A 16,715-nucleotide genomic window follows, 5' to 3' on the forward strand; every position below is an offset into this window, starting at 1 on the left:
ATTGCAAAACTGGGAAAATGCATCCAAATAAGAACATAAGAACATGCCATACTGGGTCAGAACAAGGGTCCATCAAGCCCAGCATCCTGTTTCCAACAGTGGCCAATCCAGGCCATAAGAACCTGGCAAGTACCCAAAAACTAAGTTGATCCCATGCTACTGTTGCTAATAGCAGCAGTGGCTATTCTCTAAGCCAACTTAATTAATGCAGGTAATGGACTTCTCCTCCAAGAACTTATCCAATCCTTTTTTTAAACACAGCTACACTAACTGCACTAACCACATCCTCTGGCAACAAATTCCAGAGTTTAATTGTGCGTTGAGTGAAAATGAACTCTCTCAGATTAGTTTTAAATGTGCCACATGCTAACTTCAAGGAGTGCCTCCTAGTCTTTCTATTATCCGAAAGAGTAAATAACTGATTCACATTAACCCGTTCTAGACCTCTCATGATTTTAAACACCTCTATCATATCCCCCCTCAGCAGTCTCTTCTCCAAGCTGAAAGCAAAATTGCTTACCTTGTAATAGGTGTTATCCCAGGACAGCAGGATGTAGTCCCTGGCATGGAAAACTTCTGTCAAGAGTTTCTAGAAACTTTTGGCTGGCACTGTGGGCCTACTGAGCATGCCCAGCATGCCATGATATTCTCAGCCACAGGGGTCTCCCTTCAGTCTCGTTTGTAGCAATATGCGTAAGCTAAAAAAATAAAATAAAAAGTCTCGGACCCAATTCACGGGGAGGTAGGTGGGTTCTGTGAGGACTACATTCTGCTGTCCTGGGATAACACCTATTACACGGTAAGCAATTTAGCTTTATCCCAGGACAAGCAGGATGCTAGTCCTCACATAAGGGTGATTAGCAAGCTACAGGCTTAGTCATTCATAGAACATAGAAACAAAGAAATGACGGCAGAAGAAGACCAAATGGCCCATCAAGTCTGCCCAGCAAGCTACGCACTTTATCCATTTTTTTCTCCCCTTTTTCTCTCTCCCACCTGTTACTATTGGCTTCCAGTACCCTCCAGCCCTAATTCCCCTCCACCCAATTAAGAGAGCAGCTTTGAATCTGCATCCAAGTGACATCCAGCTCAATTGGGGGTAGCAACTGCTGTAACAAGCAGGCCACCCCCTTGCCCCATACTCTTACCCACCCCTGTTTTTATTTTTATTTTTTTTTTGGAAATAGCAGCCCTCCATCCTTCCGCTCCGTGAAGGTGGAACACCAACTACTGGCCACTGGCATCCCGCTCCATGCAGTGTTTGAATGCCTCTATGGCTACTGCCGCTCCGTGCAGTGTTTGAATGCCGCTGTGGCTACTGCCGCTCCGTGCAATGTTTGAATGCCGCTGTGGCTACTGCCGCTCCGTGCAGTGTTTGAATGCCGCTGTGGCTACTGCCGCTCCGTGCAGTGTTTGAATGCCTCCATTTTATTCACGCCCTGTAGACTTGATGGATCCACAGTGTTTATCCCACGCCCCTTTGAAGTCGTTCACAGTTTTAGACTTCACCACCTCCTCCGGAAGGGCATTCCAGGCATCCACCACCCTTTCCGTGAAGAAATACTTCCTGACATTGGTTCTTAGTCTTCCTCCCTGGAGCCTCAGCTCGTGACCTCTGGTTCTGCTGATTTTTTTCTGACGGAAAAGGTTTGTCGTTGTCTTTGTCATTCTTATATTATACCAACAGCATACAACTTGTGCAAGAAGCACAACAACTGGTGTACTGCTGGAAAAAATGAGGCAGCCTGCAAATCACAGCAAGATGAATGTAGAAGGAGTTGGAGTTATACTGGAAATAAGTTCTTTAAGACAGATTGTCCAAAGGCTGAATCTTGTCGTCCTTTGTCCAGACAATAATGAGCTGCAAAGGTGTGAAGGGAACTCCATGTTGCAGCTTTACATGTCTAGGATAGGCACTGAATGGTAATGTGCTACTGATGTGGACATAGCCCTTACTGAATATGCTTTAACAGAATTCAATACAGTCTGCTAGCCAGTTGGAGAGAGTCTGTTTTCCTACCGCAACTCCTGGTTTATTTTTGTCGAAAGATTTTCTATGGACCTCCATGCGATTCAGGTAAAAAGCTAGTGCACGTTTACAGTCCAAGGTGTGTAAGACCCTCTCTCCCTGGTGAGAGTAAGGTCTTGGAAAGAAAGTGGGCAAGACTATTGACTGATTGATATGAAAGTCTGTTATTACTTTTGGTAAGAATTTGGGGTGAATGCGAAGGACTACTCTGTCATGCAGGAGCCTTGTGTAGGGTGAGTATGTGACGAGAGCCTGCAATAGGGGTGTGCATTCGTTTTCGCCGTATTGGCGATCCGCAACGTATCTTGTCATATCCGTTAAATACGTGGGGAGGTGAAACGCATCGCGACTCCCCATGTATTTAACTTATTATCCGTTTAATTCGGTGCGCCCTGTGGCACGCGCTTTTCTTCGCCCCCATTAGCTACCTATGATTTTCACAAAATGGCAGCGCCCATGCCCTACATTCCAGTATCCATGCCGACCTGTCTGGCCCTTTTCCTGTGAGTCACAGTGATTCACAGGAAAGGGTCAGACAGGTCGGCATGGATACCGGAATGCAGCGTATCCGCCCTGAAATTTTGTGACATGCACTAAATGCAGCCAATCGCGCTGTTATTCAGTGCTCTCTGTCGATTTTACTGATGAGCCAGCACTATATAAACATCAGCACGAGGAGCCATGCACTTATTTCCAGCGATGCTGTGGGGAGGTGGGCTGGGTGTAAGAGAAGGCTGCACTGAGAGATAGGCTAGTTAAGGAAAGAAAAAGCTAATTATTCTTTAGTTTGCTGCAGTGCCGGGGCCAGCTAGTCCTGTTTCTTTCAAGCTGTTTATTTAGGTGATCTCACTGACAAGAGAAGCTGTGCCAGGGAGAGAAGCAGCCAGCCACTCACCAATAGGGTGTTGTGATTGGCTGGGAGAGATATTATTTAAAAAAAAAAAATTCCAGCTTTTTTAAACTGATTTTCTTTTTCTAATTCAAGTCACTTAGTCTCTCTGTGCACTAGGCTTCAGTGGGTAGTGGTTAGTTTAACAGACTGAACCTAACTATTGGGTGGGTCTGTGCAGTCAAGTGCCCCAGGAGTCTGCCTCTTTTGTGCTTACAAGCAAGCAGCTTCTGTGTGCACGCCACACACATTAGTGCACAGCCAGGCACCGTGACAGTGGGCAGTGGTAGGCACTACTCAGTGACATTAAATCCATGTCAGGGAAAGATAGATGTAGTCGAGTGATTGGGACTGGCAGAGGAGGCACTTCAAAAGACACTAGTGCAACACCACCAGTACAGTTAAAAAAGCACCTGTCGTAATCTAAAGTCTTTGTAGGGGCTGGCAGTTCCATCCCGAAAAAAATGAAATTTGACCATGATGCATCGCCACCACATGTTTCTGGCCCTGTAGTTTTGGAGGTGAGGGAAGGGGAGGCAGAGTCATGCCAGACAAAATGTAGACACCTAAAAGCAGCAGGGGGACAGAAGTCTCAACTAACACTTAGCGTTGACAAGGTAGCGCAGTCACTGTTTGCTTCAGATTCAGATGAAGAATCTTCTTGTGTGGGATTCTCATCACAAACGGAAGAAGTAATAGGTGATGAATCTTCGGTAGATCAGTTAGTCCTGTCTTAGCCTCCACTTCAGTGCAGCAGGGGAGAGACGAAAGTGCTGAGGAGGAGGAGGAGGAGGAAGAGCAGTCAGCACAGGCACAGAGGGTGACTGAGGCCCCCCCCTGGCATTGCTTCTCAGGGTGCACCCACTACCTCAGCTCCAGTGCCAGCATCCACCCCCAAGGCTTTAGAGAGGGGAGGATCATGAAAGACATCTGCGATCTGGAGCCACTTTAAAGTGTTGGAAGACCCGTGTTTTGCTCGGTGTAATTACTGTACCAGGGATATTAGCAGAGGCAAGCAAATGGGACATTGTCTAATTTTGGCATGAACCATCATATGAAGAGGCAACACCCAACAAGATTACTGCCATCTGGGGATGGTGGCAGTACCAGTCGGGGGACCCCTTCCAAGCAGTGTGCAGTGGTTCAAAAGCAGCAGAGTCAGCCCACACCCTCATCCCCTTTTAGCAGTCAGGTGGCAGGCCAGCAACCCCCTGACATGTAGCAGAAGCGACAATCCACCATGGAGGAAATGGGGTGGAGTGCGGTAACACTATCCCGGGTAGGAGGCAGGCAGCCTCAAAGGTTGTAACCAGGACCATTGGGGAAATGATTGCCCTTGATGACCAGCCCTTGCAGTTAGTGGAGAATGTGGGTTTCAAGCGTTTTCTGAAGGTCGTAGTTCCAAATTAGAAGGTCCCCCTCCAGAACCACATTTAGTAGAAAGGTCATCCCCAGCCTGTACAAGCAGTGTCGCAGTAGCATGCAAGCGCTGCTAGCTAAGGCAGAGGAAAGAGTGCATTTCACCTGCGATATCTGGACCGCCATGAATGCTGCACACTCTTACCTCTCTCTGTCAGCACACTGGTGGGACATGGCTGAGGCAGGGGCAGCCAGCAGCTCTATTACTGAAGTAGTATCAGGGTGGAGGTGGGCTTTACTGCACACCCACCTGACTGACCAGGCCCATACCGCAGCCAATATTCTAGCATGCATCAGATGCTGGAGGGCTGGCAACTATACCAGCAAGACAGGAAAACTCAGGCAGGGTTCTTTGTCACAGACAATGGTGCAAACATGGTTAAGGCAATAAATGACAGGCGCTTTAAGAACATCCGATGTTTTGCACACACTCTGCACCTGGTAGTGAAGTCAGCTCTGGGGTTGGATTCCAAAGACAAAGAGAATGAATACCTGCATAGGTTAATACACAAGTGCAGGAACATAGCAGCGCACTTCCACAGAAGTGTGAAGGTGGGGCAGGTTCTCCGACAAAAGCAGAATGATTTGGAGATGCCTCACAAGCGTCTCATTCAAGACATTGCCACGCGGTGGAATTCCACCTTTATGATGCTGAAGAGGTTAGTAGAGCTGCAGACACCCTTTCATGAACTTTCTGGTACAATGGACATAGGTGTGCAGAATCCCCTAGGGCATCATGATTGGTTAGTCATGAGTCAGCTGGTAAAAATCCTGCAGCCCTTCAAGGATGTCATGGAGGAGCTGAGTTCCAGAAGTGCCACCTTGGCTGACATCATCCCTATAGTTAATCTCCTGGATGAATGTTTGGAGGCCTTTAAACAGGAAGAGAGAATGACAGTTGAGGTGCTGCATTGTCTGGACGTTTTGCAGCAGCAGGTGCAAGAGATTAAGGCCTTTAAAAGAACAGAACACATACATGCTCGCCACAGTCTGTGATCCCCATGTGAAAGGGAAACTCGCCCTACAGTACGATTGTCTCATATTGGTGAAGGACCTGCTGTTAGCTAAAGTCCGTGAACAGGAGCGCCATAGGCAGAGACAGATTAGGCTTCAAGCAGAGGTGGAAACAGCAGGACTTCAGAGAGTTGTGCTGCTAGCCCAAGCAGGAGCAGCTCTGTGTCAGCGACAGATAGTACCTCCTCCTCCTCCTCCACGTCAGAATGCCCAAGGCACGTTGCTCATTAAGATTCATCTTTTGTGCAATGGGCGAGAGAGAAAGCAGCTGGCATGAGTGAGTCTTAGCCTGCCCAAGCAAAGGAGACACCAGCACAGCTGTCAGTGACACGGTATCTCTCAAGAGCCGATAGAGAACATGCAGACAGATCCGCTGGCATATTGGGCACAAGAGTCCACTGTCTGGCCACACCTAGCCAAAGTGGCTCAGCGATATCTGTCATGTCCACCAACCAGTGTGCCCAGTGAACGTGTCTTTTCAATGACAGGGGATATCATGAGCCCTCACCGCTCAAGGCTGGCACCAGAGTTGATGGAAATGCTAGTGTTTTTGAAAGTAAACCTGCCTTTGCTTGGGTTTCCAAATTTTCCCTGTGAATGGCAAGAGGAATAAAAAGCAATTGAAAGCCTTGCAGCAGCTCCAACTGCCTCCTATGCTCCAGATAATATAAGCACTGCAGCACATGTACCTGACCTCAAATGCTGTGCCTGACCGTCAACTGTCCAGGCCTTATGTTCCTACAAGTGTTTGACTTGAATTGTAAGCCCTCTGGGGATAGGGAAATACCGACAGTACCTGAGTGTAATCGACTATGAAGTGCTGGAAACGTTTGAAAATAGCAAGATAAATAAATAAAGAAGAAAAACCTGCTGTGCCTGTCCATCCAGGCCTTACATCCCCAGCTGGGATTGACCTTGTCCTCGACTGCTCTGCCTATCCATCCAGGCCTTATGTCCCTACAAGGGTTTAACCTCGATTGCTGTGCCTGTCTGTCCAGGCCTTATGTCCCTAGCTGGAATTGACCTCAGTCCTCGACTGCTCTGCCTGTCCGTCCAGGCCTTATGTCCCTAGGTGGGATTGACATCTGTCCTCAACTGCTGTTGATCCATGTTGAACTGCTGTTCACATGGTACCCTGCTCCATGTCGCCACACTTTGAAGGCTCGTGCTGCACTCTAGGGGCCAACCCATTCCAAGGAAGCCCTTTCCCGCTCTTAGGAAAGGGAAGTCTCCCCGGTGTTGCAGCCTATCTCTTAGGATCTGTTGAACAATGATGAACCCCTGTTCACATGCACCCTCATCCGCCTCAGCCTTGAAAACTCTCATTTGTATATTCAGGTTTCATATCACAAAAATGCCAGGAAGAGTGCAGATCATAGCACATATCAAATCTTGATTCTTCTAAAGTATAATTCATCTGCATGTACTGTCTTCTATCTGTGTTGCAAGGTGCCAAGCTCACTTTATTAGTACTTCTTCTTAGCTTCGGAATAGTAAAGGTCTTCAAAGCCTCTGTTTCTACTAACACAACAGCTGGCATTTGGGATTTTACTTCACTTGGTGAAGTCCTTTTTATTAGTGTTTTACCTCCGGTCGTTTCTTCCATTTTGAAATCAGCCTCTTTGTATACCAAGCAGTCCTCTGACTGCTCTCCGGCCTACCTGTCTTTTGTCAAGGATATTCTCACACTACAGTCCCTGGGGATCCCGGGTGCACCAGCCTGATTTTAAAAGACCAGCGAGAGCTCACTGGACCCCAATAGAAACCCCCCACTTTAGGGGCAAACCCATTCTAGGGAGCCGTTTCCTGCGCAAAGGAAAGGGAACTCTCCCCAGGTATAGCCTGCCTGTTTCTACCCTCTGACCCATGTTGAACTGCTGTTTTAGGGGCAAACCCATTCTAGGGACCCTTTCCTGCTCATAGGAAAGGGAACTCTCCCCGGGGCTCTTGTTTGAATATTTGCTACTACCACCAAAATCGGCACCCGCAGATGCTCCACTCCACCCAGGCATAGTTCATCATGTTTCAGGTCCTAGCACTCGTGTTAGACTCCCTGGTCCCTGTTTCAAGATGGGTCGGGTGCACAGTACGCCCAGTTGACAGTCCCACCACATGCTGAGCCTTGTCTTGTCTTGCCTCCTTGTCTTTCCCTTATCAAACCACAGTGACCTGACTACATCGGCTCTGCCAGCCTGTCTTGCCCCTATCATCTTTCTGATACTCTGCCTTGCTGCCATTTACCAGATGACTCACTTAACTCCTTGTGGTGTTATTGCCACTATCATGGTTCCTCAGTGTGTTGGTGCTAGTCTTTCTGCTTGCTATGTTCCCTCTTCATTGTGCTGTAGGATGTCAATGCCACTTGTCTTGCCGCTTTGCCTGTCGTGCTGCCTTCGAGGGTTCATGCATCTGTTATTGGTGCTCTCTATTGAAGCTGTGGTGTGTTTTTGACACTCTCGCTGCACTCTTGCCACTTCTGGTACCCCTTTGCACCTTTGCAGTGCCTTAGGCTATCATGCCACTTTGCCACAGTCTAAGTACCTTGGAGCTCTTTTGTTGTTGTGATGATTGCTCCCCAGAAGTTTCATCAAAATTGATAATAAAACCCCAATTCTGCAGCCAAAAATAGGCTGGAAATCCTTCCCCCATTGACTTTTAACGGGAACCGGAAAACGAATTCACATATCAACGTATCGGGGCGCCATATGTCCAAATGCAACGGAAATGACCCCCGACGAATACGTATCACTAATGCAACGAAAATCTTTTGGCTGCACCTCCCTAGCCTGCAATTCACTGACCCTTCTAGCCAATATAATGGCTACTACGAAAAACACCTTCCATGTAAGGAATTTTTCTTCACAAGAGTGTAGAGGTTCGAACGGTGAGTGCATGAGCCTTGTCAGTACTAAATTCAGGTCCCATTCGGTGACCAGTGGTCTAATGGGAGGTTTAAGGTGAAGTAAGCCCCTCATAAACCTACTTACTAGGGGTTGCGCTGTTATTGGCGCATCCCCTATTCCGTTGTGATATGCCGCTATGGCACTTAGATGTACCCTTACCGAGGATGTCTGAAGACCAGAATCCGACAGGTGGTATAGGTAATCTAACAAGGAAGAAGTGGGGCAGGGGAAGGGTTCTATACCCTTTTGTGTGCACCATTTCGTAAATCTAGTCCACTTAAAGTGGTAGGATTTGTGTGGTAGGCTTTCGTGAAGCTACTAGGACTTGAGAGACTTGTGTTGAAAGATTAAGTGGTTGTAGGATTAAGCTGTTAGGGCAAGAATTGTCAGGTTGGGATGACGTAACTTGCCTTGATTCTGCGTGATGAGAGTGGGCTCTGTGCCCAGGCGGATTGGTTGTGAGATCGAGAGGTCGAGGAGTATGGGAAACCATACTTGTCGAGGCCAGTACGGGGCTATGAGGATCACTGTCCCTCTGTCCCATTGTAGCTTCACGAGAGTTTTGGCTATGAGTGGAATTGGAGGATACGCATATAGAAGACCTGTGTTCCAGGGGCGAGCAAATGCATCTCTGGGGACTGTTTGTCGACATCAGTGGAAGGAGCAAAACCTTTCCACTTTATGGTTCAGTGTGGACGCAAAGAGGTCTATGGTTGGGTGACCCCAGCGTTGAAAAATTTTACTCGCTACACGTGGGTCCAGCGACCATTCGTGGGGATTGAAATGTCGACAGATCGTCCGCTAGGATGTTTTTGATGCCCGCCAGATATGTTGCCCTGAGATGAATGGAATGCTTCAGAGCCCAAGCCCAAATCTGTACTGCTTCCTGGCATAGCAGATAAGAGCCTGTGCCTCCTTGTTTATGTACCACAATGCTACTGTGTTGTCTGTTTGTATCAGCACAGTTTTGTTTGAGAGGCAGTCTTTGAAGGCATAAAGGGCATATCGTATCGCTCGAAGTTCCAAGAAGTTTATCTGAAATTGCTTCTCGAGTGTAGTCCACGTCCCTTGTGTTTGAAGGTCGTTGACGTGAGCACCCCATCCCAGGTTGGAGGCATCTGTAGTCAGGATGACTTGCGGATTTGCCTGCTGGAATGGGAGACCAGCTTTCAATGCTGCTTGATTTGTCCACCAATGTAGCGATAGGCGTAATTGGTGTGTGATTTTGATCGTGTATGACAGTGGTTGGAAAGCTTGTAGCCATTGGGATCTCAAAGTCCATTGAGTTCTTCTCATGGCCAACTTTGCCATGGCAGTGATATGTACTGTCGAGGCCATATGTCCTAGCAGCACTAGAATTTGATGAGCAGATGCGAAGTGGTGATGAATGATGTTGTTTGCTAAGCGTGCCAGATTGTCGGCACGGTCGCTTGGAAGGGAAGCTTTCGCCACTGTGGTGTCGAGGTCTGCTCCAATGAATGTAAGGAGTTGAGACGGCTCGATGTGGGATTTTGAGTAGTTGACCAGAAATCCCAGAAGATGCAATAGAGTTATTGTAGTATTTAAGGCAGAGAGAGCTCCCTGCCTGGATGGACTTCTGATCAACCAGTCGTCTAGGTATGGAAAAACATGAATACTGTTTTTTCTTAGATGAGCGGCTACCACTGCTAGACATTTTATTACTCGAGGTGCAGTGGCTAGGCCGAATGGAAGTACATGGTACTGGTAATGATTCTTTCCCACTACAAATCGTAGGTATTTGTGATGGTGAACAGAAATTGGTATGTGAGCATAAGCGTCTTGAAGATCCAGAGAACAGAGCCAATCTTCCCTGTGAAGTAATGGAAGGATGGTTCCTAGGGATACCATTCGAAATTTTTCTTTGCATAGAAATTTGTTGAGATTTCGGAGGTCTAAGATAGGGCGAAGGCCGCCTGTTTTCTTTGGAATGAGGAAATAGCGGAAGTAAAACCCTGTCCCTTGTTGAGACTGGGGAACTGGTTCGATGGCCCTGGCGGTCAGTAAAGAAGAGAGTTCTACTTGGAGTTGAGATGCGATGACCACCTTTTTCCAAAGTGGCATGGGGGGAGAATGCGGGGGTATTGTTTTGAATTTTAGGAGATATCCCCGATTTAGTATGGCTAATACCCATTGATCTTTTGTGATGAAACTCCATTGGTGTTGGAAATAATGAAGTTGCCCTCTGACTGGTAGGGAGGGCAGTGGGTTTAGAAAGAGGCTGCTGTTCTCTTGGATCGGTTCAAAAACCAGTCGCTGGTCCAGTTTGGGGTGGTGGCTGGGTTTTTTGTTGCTTCGTCTGACGTGGACGAGCTCTCTGCGAGGGACGGTATGGGTGAGCTGAAGAAGCAGGTGGATAATACCTTCTAGTTCTGAAGAAGGGTCGCCTCGTGTCTCTGCGAGTTGGCCGTCTTAGGGAAGAAGGTTGATCCGTTGGCAATTTGGAGAGCTGTTTGAGTGTCTCATGACGGTCTCAACTGAGATACTGTAGCTTGTATCTTTTCTCCAAAAAGAATGTCTCCTACACAAGGAAATTTCATTTTTTTAGATCTTTCAGTACCCTAGGATGCATACCATCCGGTGCAGGTGATTTGCTACTCTTTAGTTTGTCAATCTGGCCTACTACATCTTCCAGGTTCACAGTGATTTCGTTCAGTTCATCTGACTCATCACCCATGAAAACCATCTCCGGAACTGGTATCTCCCCAACATCCTCATTAGTAAACACAGAAGCAAAGAATTAATTTAGTCTTTCTGCAATGGCCTTATCTTCCCTAAGAGCCCCTTTAACCCCTCTGTCATCTAATGGTCCAACCGACTCCCTCACAGGTTTCTTGCTTTGGATAAAACTTTTAAAAAGTTTTTATTATGAGTTTTTGCCTCTATGGCCAACTTCATTTCAAATTCTCTCTTCGCCTGTCTTATCAATGTTTTACACTTACCTTGACTATGCTTATTGTTTTATCCTATTTTCTTCAGATGGATCCTTCTTCCAATTTTTGAATGATGTTTTTTGGCTAAAATAGCCTCTTTCACCTCACCTTTAAACCATGACGGTAATCGTTTTGCCTTCCTTCCACCTTCTTAATGCGTGGAATACATATGGACTGCGCCTCTAGGATTGTTTTTTTTGGGGTTTTTTTATAATTTAATATTTATTAATTTTCAATATTCACTTCCAGCAAATATAATACATTGCGTAGATTAACATCCAACATATAATTTTAAACAAGACTTTTCATCTCTTACTCAGTCATACATCACATTCTTCTCTACTATTCCAAGAAATATGGGGGAGTCATTTAACATGACGGTTTACAAGAAATTTTAAACATATTTTGCAAAAGCATTTTGACCGTCGTGAGAATGCAACAGAAACTTCTATATTAGCTACGATAACTACAGGTTCTGGGGGTTACTGGGCTCAAGAAACCTCTGTAATTGGGCAGGTTCAAAGAAAATATATTTCGCATTTAAATGCTTAATTACACATTTGCTGGGGTACCTCAGACTAAAACTGTAGCCCTTGGCCACAACATCAGACCTCAATGCCAAAAATTTCTTACGTCTCTCTTGTGTCATTTGGGATATATCCGGGTATATCCAAATTTTACTCCCATAATATACTTCCTCTCTATTTCTCATATATCTCTTTAATATAAGATCCCTATCTGAAGGAAAAGTACATTGAAGAAATAACGTCATTCTTCTCTTAACTTCTGTTTCGGTGGACATTTCCAGAATCTGAGTCAAGTTCAATAAATTTTCTTCTTCCTGAGGTGGTTCTTTCCCTTTTTCTTCCTTATTCGGTAAGTAATATACTTTTGAGATCACTGGTAATCCCTCAGTAGGAATCTTCAAAATCTTTATCATGTACTCCTTAAACATATCGTATGCGGATATCTCTTTTATGTAAGGGAAATTCAAAACCCGAAGCTTCAGATATTTGATTTTCCAAGTTCTCTAGTTTCTTCACACTTATATTCTCAACTCTCATAATTTCAAAATGAGCCTTTTCCACTTTCCCCATGCGTTGTTCCATTCCTTGTAGGGTATTAGTATGTTCCATTAAGTTTTTCTCAAATTTCAGTATTTTACTGTTAGATTGTAGAGTAATATTTGTCAAATCGATAACTGCCTTCTCCAGGCCCTTTATTGCATGCCACAGCGACTCCAATGTTATCGTCTTCGGCAATTCAGCAGGAGTGTACATTCCCAACAGGGGCCTCTGAGCCATTTCTCCCCCCCCCCCCCCCTATAGTTTCCCCACTCACTATCTCCCTGATAGCGTTTTCCTCCTTGTCTTTGCTGGCTTGGGGTAAGTTACTCTTCATAATGTTTCCAGTTCCAAAAGTTCCAGGCATTAATTGTAACTCAGATGTACTTACCCCTGCAAGCACAGCTTCAGACGGCACCGGGGAGGGGGGGGGTTATCGGAGCGCCAGGACTGAGGGTGACTTCTTCAGCCAGCAAAGCCGAAACCCGCCCGAAATCGGCGTTTGCAGCGGCTGCTTCGACCGGCATTTTTTCTGCTACCTCGGCGGCAAAAAAAGTTTCAATCCGTGTCTGGCCAGCTTCAGAGATTGGCGACGAAGATGAAGCTATCGCCTCTCGGAGCTTGGCTTTTCTCTTTGAATGTGGCATTTTGTAAAAGCAATTTTTCTAAGGAATAACGGAGCGAGCGTCCTTCGCAGCCTTTCACTCAGCGGCCATCTTGCTCCCCCTCTAGGATTGTATTTTTAAACAAAGTCCATGCCTGTTGAACACTTAACCTTTACAGCTGCACCTTTCAGTTTTTTTCTAACTAACTATTTTCCTCATTTTATCAAAGTTTCCCTTTTTAAAATTTAGTGTTAGAGCTGCAGATTTACTTATTGTCCCCCTTCCAGTTATTAGTTTAAATTTGATCATGTTATGATCACTGTTGCCAAGTGGCCCCACTACCGTTACCTCTCTCACCAAATCTTGCGTTCCAAGGAAAACTCAAGGAAAAAACAAGGAGGAGTGTGCCTCCGATGGTGGGGCATAACCTGAGTTTCCCAGATGGAGGGCCTGAATCTTCTGGGCCCTCTGTTGGCGGGCCCACGGCGACATCCTGCCGCAGTGTTTACAGGCAGCCTCCTGATGATCCGACCCCAGGCACCTGTAGCAGCGATCATGTCCATCTGTGATGGACATGATCTTGCCACAAGTGCAGGGCTTGAACCCGGAGGGCCTCGGATCTGGCTTTTTAGACATTTTTCTTCTGTTTTAAATTTTGGCTGAGGAGAAGTCCAGCCCCACGTGTGCTCCCGCGAGCAGACTGAGGAGAGACTCGCGGGAGACTCTACTAGAAAGCTCCACCTCCTGGGCCCTGATGGACAGTTCCCATGACAACATGGCTAATTCAGTCCTGCTATCAATGGGAAAAACACATTCATATGTTCTTCATTGGGATTGGCAGCAACATTTTGCATCTGGGGACTTATATTAGGCCTTTCGAAATATCAGCTAACATTGGGCAAATTTGTTTCTGTTTTACTTAGTGTTACTATTTGACATTTTGTTTTTTTTAAATGCAAAAGGAAAACAATGCTTAAAAGGTTTACTAAGAGTGAATGATCAAGAAGACTGGGTCACCTCCATTTAGCGAGGTCTTACAATTTCTCAGCTTGCTGACACCTGTATTAGTATTGCATGTCTTGCATTACTTACAACTTTAAAGCTTTTGCTGTTTCATAGTTGATATACTATCCTTTGCTTTTTGTAAGTTGTATATGCATGATGGAGATAGTATACAGGTATTTTGGCTTGAGATTGCCATTTGTGATATGACAGGATTAAAGGCAAAGCATTACAGTTTGCTAAGGTATTGTTTTCAACCCGCGAGCCAATTTAATTTTTTTTTTTTTTAACTTTTGGGGCCTGACTTAATATCTCCATGATATTAAGTTGGAGGGTGCACAGAAAAACAGTTTTTACTGCTTTTCTGTGCACTTCCCCGGCACCGGCAGAAATTATCGCCTACCTTTGGGTAGGTGCTAATTTCTTAAAGTAAAATGTGCGGCTTGGCTGCACATTTTACTTACTGTATCACGCAGGAATACCTAATAGGGCCATCAACATGCATTTGCATGTTGCGGGTGCTATTAGGTTCGGGGGGGTTGGACGCGCGTTTTCGATGCGCTATTACCCCTTACTGAATAAGGGGTAAAACTAGCGCGTGGAAAACGCACATTCAATCGCAGGTTAACTGTGCGCTCCACTGGAGCATACTGTACTGTATCAGCCTGTTTATGAGAAAAAGGACTGGAACATACATCTAACCAGAAAAAGATGCTTGTTCTCAATGGCATTTTCAATGTGTTGAAAAATTATAAAAGGATGCTATTAATATTACACGGACAGAGACAAAGAAGATCAAAGGAAAGAAGATATCTCCGCAGCCTGTCTCACCACTTACCCTGAGTTGGTCCATCAGGATGATTTGGAGTTAAGTGTCAATGCAGAGATGAAAGACAGAAATTTAGAACTGCACCACATTACTACTATTTTACCCTTAAATATCCCCAGACATTATTATGATAGAAGATACTTATCCAGTATACATTTAATAATAAGATTTACTTTTTCCCATCTTATCAAGTTTAACAATATATTATCTGATGTCCAAAATAATGATAATTTTTTGTTTTCATAAATCCAAATTTTTATATACAAAGTTAGAAGTGGCTTCTTTTATTATGTTCTATTCCCCCAAGCAATTAGATCCCTTGGAGCTTAGCAATGTCTTAAAAACTGTTATTAGACTCTCATGCTCTTGAAGTATTTTTATTTTATTTATTTATTTTAACTGCTTTTATATACCGGCATTCGTCAGAAACATCATGCCAGTTCACATTTTAACAAAAGGTGTGGAAAATACAGTGTAACAAGGGATAGGGGAAAAACAGGATAACAATAACCAAAGAGTCTATGAAGATACAGATCTAAAAAACTGAGTTAACGTAGCAGAATTCAACCATAGGTTAAATGCACAGGCTTATAAAAAAAAAACAGTTACAGTAATCAAAGTAGATTATCAGGACAAGTAACTATGGGGTCTAACCTTAGAACAACAGAGTTCATCTTGGAAACTGATGCAGTCAAATATCGGATCAAATTTTCCATAAGCCCCCATACTGCTTCAAGTGTGATCACCGCCAGTTTACTGGGTAAACGAGGCAACTCACCAAACACTGGGCCTGCGGGGTAACCTGAATCAGTGAAAGCAGAGGACGTAACAAGGCTTTCTTGGCCTCCTATTATCCTAATTTCCAGCATCGAAAACTGCTCAAGAGCCCTCAGGAGCCTAACAGCGCCAACAGATCCCTCAGATGCCTGCAAAGTTGGCTCGAGCGACGCCAATACCTCCTCAGCCCCCACCCGCTTAGGTGCTGAAACCATGTCATCTGTCAGTGCCACCACAAAGTCCCTAAAGGACTCCATCTCTCCATCGGCAGGAAATCCTGATCTCGGGGGCTGAGGGGAAACCTCATCCCCTGGCTAAGCCGACGCTCCTTCAATGAGAACAGTGATATCGCCACTGAGGCAGGAACAGTAGACATGAAGGATGTAATAGACTACTGGCTGGAAAGGAGAGAAGGTTCGGTAGGGTAAACCCTCCCTTTCCTCTTTGGAGCCTCTCTCACAATGAAAAAAATAAAATAAATGCACTAAATAAGGTACGGACCACAGCAGTAACACGTCTACTCTCATGGCCATCCTGTTCCTCCTGTTCACCATTTTGACATAATGCAAAAATCAGTATATAAAAATTACCATTCCCAACTGCCATAAAAATTAAAAACAAAGGAGTGAATTTTCAAAGAAATTCCGTACATAAAAGTAGCATTTATGTTAATTTTCAAAAGCCCATTTACAAGCCTAAAACCTTTTGAAAATTCAGCCCTATGGAGGGAATTTTTAAAGGAGTTGCAAGCATAAAAGTAGCAATTTTCAAAATCCCAGTTTTACATGTATAAATCCTTTTGAAAATTACCTCCAAAAAACAAATCCAGCAGCCTTACATATTTTTAAACAATTTTATATCTATACAACTTACTGTGCTTTTGTCTTTTAGAAGTTTTTCTATTATTTCAATTAGCAGGTCTTTTTGCTCTGGATCAAGACTGAAAAACAAAAAGGCAATTTCTATTACAGAAACTAAATATCAAGTTACTTCAAAACCTAACTGAGCACTAATTCCATGATTACTTTTATTTATATAATGCCACATGAGAGACCAGAGTTAAAACTTGAAGCAATATGGGAAATTAAAAAAAAAAAGAGCAGGCAGTGTACAGGGCATTATATAACGGTAAAAAAAATATTTTAAAAGAGGTTCCTAGTATACTCTTGATATTTTGTTGTATCAACTTTTTTCACTCTGCAACTACCTGCTATTATACCATGCCTGAAAACA

General features: G+C 44.8%; 1 protein-coding gene across 1 annotated transcript in view; it reads right to left on the minus strand.

The window, feature by feature from the left end:
* AP3B1 (adaptor related protein complex 3 subunit beta 1) overlaps nt 1–16,715 on the minus strand; it is a 1,093,919-nt gene that overhangs the window by 917,161 nt on the left and 160,043 nt on the right. The window contains 1 exon segment of the mRNA XM_029575420.1: nt 16,356–16,422. Within this exon segment, the coding sequence (XP_029431280.1) occupies nt 16,356–16,422 (67 nt within the window).

This window comes from Rhinatrema bivittatum, chromosome 1, assembly GCF_901001135.1.
Source record: "Rhinatrema bivittatum chromosome 1, aRhiBiv1.1, whole genome shotgun sequence".
NCBI classification, from domain to species: Eukaryota; Metazoa; Chordata; class Amphibia; order Gymnophiona; family Rhinatrematidae; genus Rhinatrema; species Rhinatrema bivittatum.